Source organism: Monosiga brevicollis, genomic scaffold, assembly GCF_000002865.3.
Source record: "Monosiga brevicollis MX1 MONBRscaffold_6 genomic scaffold, whole genome shotgun sequence".
Lineage (NCBI taxonomy): Eukaryota > Choanoflagellata > Craspedida > Salpingoecidae > Monosiga > Monosiga brevicollis.
This window is the reverse complement of record NW_001865043.1, coordinates 269,754-281,019: the sequence shown is the minus strand read 5'-3', so window position 1 is coordinate 281,019 and position 11,266 is coordinate 269,754. Positions and strand designations below refer to the sequence as shown.

The window sequence follows — 11,266 nt, the reverse complement described above, 5'->3', positions numbered from 1 at the left end:
CTCCTTCTTTTTCTTTGTCTCTTCTTCAGACTGGGTTGTCAAGCTCGGTCCTCAGACAACCACGAACCAGGCCATTTGCAGCCCGTGCTATGACTATGCCATTGTCAGCGATCCCACCAAGGTGTGTAGCGTGGGCTGGTCGCGTTCGATCATTTGACTCTACTTGTTGCAACACGAGTTCTGATGCTGCGGCTGCTGTCACGTTACGTTATTTTATGTTTAGATCTCGCTGTTCGTCCTGGCCCGTGACTATGACCAATTCAACAGCAAGTACAATGCCACCGTCTTTGAGTACCTCAACCAGGAAGGTTTCAACACCTGGGTCAACACACCCGTGCCCACTTACCAGGGCAAGGACTGTATCTACCCTTAAACGCTCGTTTGGGTTCAACTTCAATCCCATGTTATGTTATCGTGTGAATTCGTCAGCTCGTGCAACCCCCGCGCGATCTTGAGCCTGAGTCTCTACACAGCAATTGATGATAGCCGCCAAACTCCTAGTTGTTGTTGCTTCTTTGCTTTTTATTTTGGATTTTTTGGATGATATCGCACTTCCTGAACCCGCGAGATGACGGGACGAAAGCCATCATCAACACAATGATGCACAGTTTGTCAAAAATTCCAATACGATTGCCGTCAACATCACCGCCTCAACATCATCAGTTATAACATAGGGTTCAGCTAGGAGCGCTGGGCGCCAACGAGAACGAGCTTGAACAAAGCAATAATAATAATAATAATAATAATCACGATAAAAAAAATATAATAAATAATCAAGATGTGCGCTGGAATGGAGTCGGTGTGGGGTACCAGAAGAAGCCAGTCGATCCTCATTCCACCATCAGCGACCATTCCGGGCAACATAGCCATTTCAAGGGCACAGAAACATACTTCCGAAATAAAACGTATGGCCTGTTGAATCGACACGATTGCTCAGCGTGGCCTTTGACTTGTTGCAGCACGAACATACAGGTCGGCCGCCCCTTGCATCACATTGTTCAGCTGGTGAGCTGTTGCCGTGTCAAAGGAAACACGTGGTTTGGACCTCTGGTGGTTGGCGGCGGATGCTACACGCCCGCTTGAGACCGATGAGGATGCTTGCTTGCTTAAATCCTGGTCCAAACTCATCACATTGCGTGTCCGAGCGGATCGTTTAGGACTGTTTTCATCCTCGGCCTCGGGGCTCTCGGGGATGGGGATGGGGCGATCGTGGCAGGAGGTTTGACGCGAGAGGGGCGCGGGTGCACTTGGAGAGCCAATTTGTAGGCGGGACACGGAACGCTGCTGAATGCTGTGGAAGCTGAGCGAGTTCTGGTGCGGTGAACGTGGGCTCAAACAGCGACTGGATGTCTGCTGCATGGAGGTTGAACCTTTGGAGCAAGCTGATGGCGAGCAAGCCCGGGTGTCGAGCGCTTGCTTGCTGTGCCAGGAGACGTTTGCGCTACTTGCCATTGGGCGCACACCGGTGGTGTCGGCGGTAGGCGCATCTTCGTCCTCCCCTGCGAGACCGATTTCAGACCACCAACCGAGCGAGGGGCCACATTGCCAAACCAGCATCAGGCAGGCGGGCAGGCAGGCAGGTAGGTGCGCATCACCAACCGACAAACGAAATTTAAACAGCAAAATGGGCGGCAGTTAGGGAAAAGGCGGTTGTCCTTTACCAGCAAGAAGGTCGTGGTAGTCTGGGTGCCAACAATATAAGGCATGTTTGCGAAGTGCACCCTTGAAGCGCTTTCCATCTTTCCGGCACAAAATTTCTAGAAACAGATGAAGACGACAAGCGTCAGAAATCTCGGGATGGCTCAGCGACAGAGGCAGCGGGAGCTGCGAAACCCACCATGACGAGCGAGCTCCTTAAGAAGAGCCTTGCTGGCGTGCTTGGACTGAAGGTGGCCTCCCAGCCAGGCTTTGATGTTTGCTCCAGTCATATATCCCTCCTCCATGGGAATGCCCACCGCCGCCGTGCGCATTCGCCGCACGGCATTCAGCAGCTCCAAGGAAGCCATTTCAAATTTACGCGCCAAAGATAAATCTGTATCAAACCACCATCAAAAACAACCCAATTCCAATACCCATCCCCACACCAAGACTTCCAAGCAGAGCTGGACTCGGCAGTAAACCGTGTCATTTGTCTGACTTTACCGTCAGGTAAAGTGTGATTAATTTCACTGTATGCCAGCGCTGGTATTTCTCTGTTTCTTTTTCCTTTTTTATTGTGCACCGCCCCTCTCTCTCTCATCTCTCGTCTCTCTCGTCTCTCGCTCTCTCGTCGCTCTCTCACCTCCTCGCTCTCTCGATCTGATTCGATTTGATTCAATCGGTGGGGAGGTGGCGGTGGGACTCGATTTCAACCTGCAAGCAGGGTTGAAAGGGGCTGGGCAGGACTCTTCCTGGCGCATTATTTGCTTGGTGGTAAGTGGCAGATTTCGTGCGGGCGGCGGACCAGCTGCAAAGCCGAGGTTTGGCAGCGCACCTGAGCAAAGGGTCAGTGGGCGGCAAAGAGGCAAAACAAGGCGCTCTTTGGGAGCCTCTTTGAGACCTTTGAACATAACGTATGGATTGCGTGCTTCTCTTGAAACTTTGCAGCTTGGCGGAGCCAACAGGTTGATATTTGCCCGTGTGCCACCTCCACGAACTGGCAGCAATCAGCCCTCTCATTGGTGGTGGCAGACATTGGGCTGTGGTCGCGAGTGGATCGACTAGCCACATGAGGTGACGGGTCCAGTTGATCAGCTTTGAATTTTGCTCCTGTGCTTGGGCGCCGCACCATCTATCATGGCGCCCGTTCAAACCTTCAAGGCCCTCTACGACTTTAAGGCGCACGAGGAGGATGAGCTCGAGTTGACCGAGGGCGATGTGATCGATGTTAGCGTCATCCACGAAGGTGTGGCCCTTGCCCCTGCGCCCTCACGCTCGCTGCATTAAACTCCTCATGACCCATGGCCCTGTGCAATCGCTGGCGGCTCTCACACCTGTATGCCCCCTTCCTTCTTCCGCTCCCTCCTTTTTCTGTCATCTTTCCTTGACCCGATGATCTGCTCTGTAGGGGAATGGGGTGTGGGTGTATCACGCCGCACCCAGAAAGAGGGCCTCTTCCCCTGGTCATATGTGGAGCGCTACACCTCCTCCCAGCAACAGCACCAGTTTGAGCTCATCACCGTCGAACAGCCAACCATGTGCTGGCACACCAGAGAATTCATCTGGGGCATTGAAGGCAAAGAAGAAGCTTACCGTTGCACTGGTATGATGTGCCCAGCCTTCACACACACACACACTCTCTCTCTCTCCCTCTCTCTCCCTCTCTCTCCCTCTCTCTCCCTCTCCCTCTCTCTCTCTCTCTCTCTCAACTTTGTGCCTGTCGGGTTTGGCTCCTTTCGTTGGTTTGTGGGTTTTGCTTAGTGTGTGGCTTTACGTGTCAAAAGCGTTCGCGCTTCTTCGTGGAGAACGATCGGGCCTATGAATGCGTGCGCTCGGGCCGCCCACCCGTTCAGCCCATCACCAAGCCCCTTCCAAAATGGGGCATTCCAGATGTACAGCTGTTCTTGCTCGCTGCCAAGCTCGAGTTGTACGAGCAGCTCTTTGTCAATGGCAAGATTGATGGCAGCAAGCTGTTGACCTTGAATCATCGCAAGCTGCAGGCACTCGGCGTTGAGGATACCCTTCACCGCCGGATGATCCTGTCATGCATTGAAGAGCTTCGCACGGGTAAAACCAAGACCACCGAAAACTCGTTTGTCCAGCGCTGCAATATCGCGCGCACCGAGCAGCTTGATCCCGTTCAGCAGATGGACTACTTACCCGTACGTTGTTCTTGTGCAAAGCATCGCCCTCCGCCCATGCCCTCTGATTCAACTCGTTGCGTCATCTTGTCGCCCTCATGACGTGCATGCAACCAATTTTAAAGATCAAAGTACCGATGGAGGAGACTCGCACCATCAAGGACCACCAGTTTAAGCTGAAGAGTTTTGCCAACATGACGTGGTGTGACTACAGCCGCAAGCTACTTTTTGGCATTGAGCGCCAGGGTCTGCAGTGCAGCACTTGCGGCTACACCGTCAGCGCCGCATATCTGGATGAAGTGCCCTCATGTCGCGAGGATAAACGCTTTCCCGTCAATGCCATTCCGGCCGGTGTTGATGTGGGCCATGTGTTTGGTGTGCCCGTGGAGGCCCAAACACTGGGTGGCCACCAGGCACCTCCTGTCGTTGAAAAATGCATTGCCGCGATTGAGAACGGCAAAGGCATGAAAACCACGGTGCGTCTTCGTACACCTCGTCCCTGTTCAAGCATTTAAAGATCTCAGGCCCTGTCCCGTAAAGTGTTGCGCGTCTCCTCTCTCATGCCCCTGTTCTCTGATGACCGCACACTGGGCCCGACAGGATTTACACAAAAAGCTGGCCTCTGCCGATAAGCTACGCACCCTTCAGTCAGAGCTGTTTACAAATGCTGACGTGCGTCGACTTTTTGGGTTGTTGTTTTTTTTTTTTGTTTTTTTTTTTGTTTTTTTTTTGGTTCTCTTTGGCTGTCTCTTTGTTTGTTTGGCGCATGGCTTGCAGGCATGAGTTGTGAGCTTGCTGTGCTGGCCACCCCCCGCACAAACTCATGGCGGCTCGATCATCAACCTTGATAGGCTTCTTTGGAGGGACGCGATCCCCATTTGCTGACCACGTTGCTCAAGCGTTACTTTGCTGAGCTGCCCGACTCGCTGATTCCCGGCGAGTGGTATGACCGCACGATTGCAGCTGCATCACTCCCTACCGAGGAGGAACAGGTGGCCGAACTTGACCGCGTCATGAGCAACATCAAGGGGGCCACGGCCACAACCCTCTCGTACCTGCTTGGACATTTGGGCCGGTACGAAGCGCTCCTGCGCCAGCCTCCCACACAAAACTCTGGGCTTGGCTTGCTGGGTTGATGAAAGGCTATTTTTCTCTGTGACATTTGTCCGACATGCAACCATTTCCATCATGGGTGAAGGCACGGGAAGCAAGGGGGTATTGAGACCTTGCCACAGGGGTTGGCTCTGTATTCTTGATGCTGATGGCGTGGGCTTGACTTTGGATTTTGTTTGCCACAGGGTTATTGCCAATCACAAGAGCACAAAAATGGATGCAGTGTCCGTGGCTGAAGCCTGGGGCCCCATCTTGCTGCGGCCCAAGCCTTCCGAGTCAGCCAAAGCAGTGGCGGATCGTCAAATCCAGGTCAACGCTGTTCGCCTCTTGATCGGTGTCTGCAAAATTGGTGGTGTTCCCACGACCGCATCGGGCGCCGCGCCCCCTCTCATGCCTCGCCGACAAAAGAGCATGAAGCGCTCCAGCAATGCCGGTCCGCAGTCCAACTACGAGAATATTAATCTGCCTCGTTCCAGCACTCGACATGCGGCCACTGCCCCTTCGCTGCCGCCAAAGCCCGCGGAGAAGATTTACGAACCCGTCAACTTGAGCATGCGAAATAAGACGGTGAACATGACCAAGGAACCTTGGTTTGCTGGCAATGTCAACCGTGTGCAGGCCGAGAAAATGCTTGCAGGCTTGGTCGATGGCTCCTTCTTGGTGCGCTCGAGCCAGTCTCGCAAGGGCTTTTCCCTCACGGTCAAGTTCCGGGAGATTCGGCATATTGTTCTGCTTGAGGCCAACGGCAAGTATGGTTTCTCACGCGAGTCATGTGATTTTAAGACCATTGCTGAACTGGTGCGTCACTTTGAGAAAGAGACTTTGGCCAAGTACAACGCCGAACTGGAAACGACGCTCGCCTACCCGTACAAGCAGGCGCCGCAAGCTGGTGCTGGGGACTACGACTACGATGACGGACCCGACGAGGACATCTACGTTAGCAACGTGTCCGAGCTGCGCAAAAAGGTCAAGCGGCGCCAAGCCGACTGGCGCCATGGCATGGATGCACAGCGCGTGGCTCACTTTGACAAGCAGATGAAGGACCTGCAACGCCGACTCAAAGCACAGCAGCTGTTTAAGAAGATGCTGGAGGAACATTTGAAATTCAATCAGACTGCGCAAGAACACGCCTCAGACAAGGACCGCACTGTGGTGATTGAGCACTTTTATCAGCTGCGCACCATGGTGGCTGATGCGGATAAAAAGGAGCAGGTGATTGCAGACGAGCTGGCTGCTGTGGCGCAGGAGGACGCACAGTTTCGCGCTCAGGCCGAGGAGCGCTTGGCGGAGGAGCCTGAGGAAGCAGCGGGTTTGCCTCGCTCGGAGCCACCGCGCATGACACCCTCGCGCAGCATCTCGGGCATTGGAGGAAGCTCGGGTGATGATCTGCCCTCTGAATATTTTGTGGGCTCAATGAGCCGCCAGGAGGCTGGCGCTGCCCTTGCCATGGAGCCGCCAGGCACTTTCTTGATTCGCCGCAGCGACCGACCTGACAAGCCCTACTCGCTCTCACTCAAGTGCGTTTGAATGGCAACAGTTGTCAGAGTGTGCTTGGTTCTTTGGGAAAGGGGGAGTTGCTGTTGTTGGCTTGCTTGTTTGTTTGCTTCAGCTGCTCATGTGCTCGCGTTTGCAGGTACGGTAGCGAGATTAAGCATATTCAGATCAAGTTCAACGGGGCACATTATGGTTTGGCCGAGCCCCTGGCCTTTCCCACAGTGATGGTGCGTACCCTGACCCCCGACCGAGCGAGGCAGTCAAGGCAGCAGGGGTGGAAGGTTTTGGGTGTCCCACCTCGGCGTGTCGAGCCTTGGCTTTGCTCTTTTTGTTGCTTCGTGACGTGATACCTGCCTGCTCTCATGGGAGCTGGGATGACCGGCCTGTTCATGGGGTAGAAACTTGTTGAGTATTATCAGCAACAGGATTTGTCGGCCTCAATTGCCACGGTGCTGGTCCGAGGCATCAACGACGTGCAGTGAGCTTTTTCTTAGGAACTACGCCCAGCTCATACAAAGAGACATGCTACTTTGCAATGCCCTGAACCGTTGCAAAGCGCGTCACTCCTTGCCGTTGCCGATGGGTGTGGCCGACTTTAAAGGAAGGAGTTGCACGATGCGTTTAGTTTGTGCGTCTTGATTTCTAGTCTGTGTTGCCCAGGCGCCTGCTATCCTTGGTTTTTGTCAACAACCTTGTTTTGTTTGTATGTTTGGTTGTATGCTGTTTTCCTGTCGCATATAATAGCGTTGTGTATGTCCCCCTGTCCGTGGTGTCGCGCGTGCTTGTGGGTGAACGGAGCGCCTGTTACCCTGCACATTCCCTTTGTGCTTGTTAAGACATTTTGCTTGCCAGCGTGGGCAAACGCGCGCATGGTTCTCAAGTCGACAATCATTGTTCCCATCTTAAAACTGTGCAGTTGTGTCGACTGGGGGCAAATTGAGACCAGTGAGGTTGCAATGAGGTTGTCATGCCAGTGTGAACACCATCATCAAAAATGCGGGAATATTCTTGTATTTTCGCGACATTTTTATCTAATTTTTGGTGAGGTCCATTTTGGCTCCACATGTCTCGGTACATCCCCGGAGACGTTTACTGTTGCTCACAGGCGATGGCTCTAGCCAGGGGCTACTAACGACCGTATCGGTGGGCCCTTGTGTGTTGTTATTGTTCGTGTTTGTAGGTACTTGATCAACTAAAATATGGCTGTTCGTTGTAGTGGGATGGTGGGCAGAAGTGGATTGCGCTGCGGTCCGAGCCCTGTCAGGGTTTGGCTGTGAAATTGAGATGTATTGGAAAGCTATTCCAAATGTGACACTGCATGTAGACATGCAGGGCCTCGACATACAGTGCCGTCAGTAGGTGGCCAAGTAATCAGGTTCTTCAGGTTCTTGGTCGCTTTGAGTGCAGGTGATCTCATGGGAGTAGCGAAACAGTTCGAAGGGAAGCGCGCTACTCAGCAAATCAAAAGAAACTGAATTCGGACACAGTTCAGGACATCCTTCTTTTTTAAATCGGCGCACAACGCCCAGTTCAATTCAACAAAACACGACACCATCTCACACTCTACCACATGCAGGGCAACCCTCGCGTCAAGACACCCCTTGCTGCTTGGCTCAGCTGGTGCACAATGAGATACATGATCAGGGCAAGTTTATAACCGCTTTAGACAGGCATCCAGCCCGTGCTCTTCATACTCGGCACGGGTCACAAAGGCCTCAGCGCGACAAGCTGTTGCACTTGCAACGAGCGAGCCACCAAGCCAGGCAGCATGATGCCGAGCGGCAGTGGCTTCGCAGGCAACGAGTGGTTGAAGGTTCCCCACCACGGGGATGTGGGTCAGTTCCAGGGTGAGGCGATCGGCAAGACCAGGCATCTGCGAGGCACCACCGCAGCCCAAGACCAGAGACGGAAGGGAGCGAAGACGCCACTGCTTGGGCTCGCAACAAAAGGCGGCGGAGCTCGCCAGGGCCTCGTGGAGTCCTGGCTCACGAACGCCGGCCATGCCTGGATGTAGCAGCAGCTCGGCACAGCGCAAGAGGTCCTCGGCGGCGTCCACTTGATGTCCATCAGGTAGCTGCAGAATCTCGCTGCGTAGGGGACGATGCCGAATGTCGTGCAGTTCGTACTCGTATTGAAGAGCGGTACGGCAATGCTGCAATTTGAGCCCCTCGGCCACGGATTCAGAGACCTTGCGGCTTCGCTCTTGGAGAGCAGTCTGGAGCATGTGAGTTTGCTGTTGACCGCCCACGCGAATATGACAGAATGACTCCGGTTCGACAAAGCCCTCGACAACCACAGCCGTACGGGTTGAGTACGCGCCAGCATCAAAGATCAAGCCTGAGGTCCGACCAAACGCATAGCAGTTGGCGGCCAAATCATTGAGAAGGCCGAGCGCAGGGGCCTGGATCACCTCGAGCACAGCCTCGAGGTAGTGACGCCGCTGTGTTTGGGCATCGGGTCCTGCACGATCAACGACCAACAGAGGCTGCGCGCGGGGGGAAGCTTGCAGGCCCCCGTGGGTGGCTGTGAGAATCAAGTTGCTCAAGTCTTCAGTCTCGAGCAGACGACCCTCCTTCAGGGCTTTGGCTGACGCCGATCCAAGGAGGTCAGCATCGCGCTGAATACACTGTGGCTGTGCTGCACCGGCCCAGCCCACGCGCGCGTTGAGCGAGCCCACATTGAGCACGATGGTGTCTTGATCATCCATGCTGCTGCACGAGCTCCTTGGCGCTCAGGCACGGGGGTGCTGGTGCCGGTGCCGGTCAGTTTCAGTGCTCTCCCACCTTGTTGCAGTCCAACACACGCCCCGATTACCCGCTAAAGGACACCCACGGCCCTCCCCACTTTTTCCAAGCCGAATCGTTTGCCTCTCCGCACCAGCGCTGCGTTGCCCTTGTACCGTGCGCGCCAGAATAATAATAATGAGCGAGAGAGAGAGTGAGAGAGAGAGAGAGAGATGTGTGAGAGAGAAAGAGAGAGAGAGAGTTAACGGTAGCAGCAACGATGAATAAGATCACATTCCGAAACTAGTTGAAACAGCTGTTGTGACCAGTTCACTGTGGCCAAAGTAAGAGAGAGGGAGAGAGAGAAAAGCATAGCAGCAAAGGCAGAGAGAGAGAGAGAGAGAGAGAGAGTTGGTGAAAAAAAGAAAGGCATAAACAGCAAAGAGAGAGAGAGTTGCTCGTTTGTGTCTTGACGCAGCATTTGGCAGGAGGCAGCGGCGGGAGTCAAGTCGAGTCGAGTCCTCTCTGAGCTATTGGCTGGTTGAGAGCAGAGCTATCGGGCGAGCAAAAGTTGACACGCGCATCTGGTTGGTTGAGGGAAGCAGTGGTGTGGTCGTTGTCTGGCGACACTTGAGTGCACGCGGCGGAAACATACGCCACACTTGGCTTGACGGTAGCTCACTGGCCGGCTGTTTCTGCCCTGCCTTGCTGCAGACTCGGCGAGCCATTTTTGGTGTCGAGGCCTCCCGGCATCATGTCCGAGGCCATGGAAACCACGCCCGAGCAAGAACCCGTAACCGAGCAGCAGACCAGCGCTGCTGCCGAGGAGGAGACGAGCGCGTCTGCCGAGGGTCCGAAAGAGCGCTTTGTCGTGAAGAAGGTACAACCTCACCTTGCCTCCGCTCCGAAGCTTTGCAACTAGCCCGGCTTGCACTCCCAGCCTCATTTTGTCGACGACATCTCCTCTTGCAATCATCTCATGTCACATCGTGCTGCATTGAGCGTAGTGGAATGCAGTTGCCCTCTGGCACTGGGACATTGTTGTCGACAATTGTGCCATCTGCCGCAATCACATTATGGACCTCTGTATGTCAGCGTGCACCCATTGGCGGGAATGACTCGCCCCGAAGGAGGGCGTTGGTCTCAAGCGGGTAGATCAAGTAACGGGTCAAACGTGCGCAAGCAGTTGCAAGGGCGCTTCAAGGCGCTCTGGCCTGCCCACGCTCACAACCAGTTTGCCCTGCTTTAGGCATCGAATGCCAAGCAAATCAGGCCTCAGTCACGAGCGAGGAATGCACAGTCGCGTGGGGCGTATGCAACGTGAGTGACCTGCTGCTGACCTTAAATGCTTGGTGCAGGACATTCATCGTGAACGTGCGCCTCCTCTGTTCCTCTCTCACTCGTCTTTGTATCTGCACAGCACGCCTTTCATTTCCACTGCATCTCGCGCTGGCTCAAGACGAGACAAGTGTGCCCCTTGGACAATCGTGACTGGGAGTTCCAAAAGTCCGTCACCTGTCTTCTCACATGCACACGTGGCTCTTGACCCTGCGCATGGATTTGTTGCTCACATATGCTCACCCATTTCGGGGCGGCGCTGGTTTAGGTACGGTCGGTAAATGATCCAGTCACTTGTTCTAAAAAATACCCGTCGTATGTCGGGGCTTGGCGCGCACATTGGCCTGGCCTCGGCCAATCGTCGTTCTTGCTCGTCCCTGTGTGTTTTGAGGCGCGTGTAGTTTACAACACACACAAAAGCGACAGTGTGTGTGTGTTTTTTTCCGAGCCTCCCCCGTGTTTCTTGTGCGTCTTCTCATCCCCGTCGCTGTTCTTCCTGGTGGTGAAGTTCTTCCAAGTCTGCCCGTGGCCCTTTCATCTTGCCTTCTTCTTTCCCTTTTGTTTGTTGCTGATCAAGCTGCGTTCCCGGCTCCTGTGCCCTTGCAAAAGGAATTCATTCAGTGCTACAAACGCTGACCTTGTGCATGACCTTCCAAGCTCCACCAACACTTGATTTATCACGTTCCAGTTGGAGTATCAGTGTACCTATTAAAAGGCTCTATTTTGCATTACACTCCTGGGGCCTCAGACTCGGATCCCCATCTGGACCAGCCAGAAAAGCACAGCTTTTGCGGGTATACAAAGCTCTGTCTGAGCCCC

The 11,266-nt window shown here is 54.1% G+C and overlaps 4 protein-coding genes across 4 annotated transcripts; 2 read left to right on the top strand and 2 right to left on the bottom strand.

The window, feature by feature from the left end:
* Positions 1–933: 933 nt before the first annotated feature.
* Positions 934–2,006, bottom strand: MONBRDRAFT_6990 (uncharacterized protein; the record flags this gene model as incomplete). Its single annotated transcript, XM_001744412.1, has 3 exons — positions 934–1,499; positions 1,662–1,757; positions 1,838–2,006. The coding sequence occupies 3 exons, from the start codon at positions 2,004–2,006 to the stop codon at positions 934–936; spliced, it is 831 nt and encodes a 276-aa protein (XP_001744464.1).
* A 2,642-nt stretch (positions 2,007–4,648) lies between these two features.
* Positions 4,649–5,225, top strand: MONBRDRAFT_1913 (uncharacterized protein; the record flags this gene model as incomplete). The annotated part of the gene is made up of 2 exons (XM_001744597.1): positions 4,649–4,854; positions 5,078–5,225. Coding segments are annotated over 2 exons (354 nt in total), but the record flags the coding sequence as incomplete, so codon positions are not given.
* Positions 5,226–8,064: 2,839 nt separating this feature from the next.
* On the bottom strand, positions 8,065–8,895 carry MONBRDRAFT_2044 (uncharacterized protein; the record flags this gene model as incomplete). Its single annotated transcript, XM_001744411.1, has 1 exon — positions 8,065–8,895. A coding segment is annotated over one exon (831 nt), but the record flags the coding sequence as incomplete, so codon positions are not given.
* A 705-nt stretch (positions 8,896–9,600) lies between these two features.
* Positions 9,601–11,074, top strand: MONBRDRAFT_18418 (uncharacterized protein). Its single transcript, XM_001744596.1, has 6 exons — positions 9,601–9,696; positions 9,824–9,989; positions 10,117–10,195; positions 10,359–10,429; positions 10,530–10,615; positions 10,716–11,074. The coding sequence occupies exons 2-6, from the start codon at positions 9,864–9,866 to the stop codon at positions 10,726–10,728; spliced, it is 375 nt and encodes a 124-aa protein (XP_001744648.1). The 5' UTR covers positions 9,601–9,696; positions 9,824–9,863; the 3' UTR covers positions 10,729–11,074.
* The last annotated feature ends 192 nt before the right edge of the window (positions 11,075–11,266 follow it).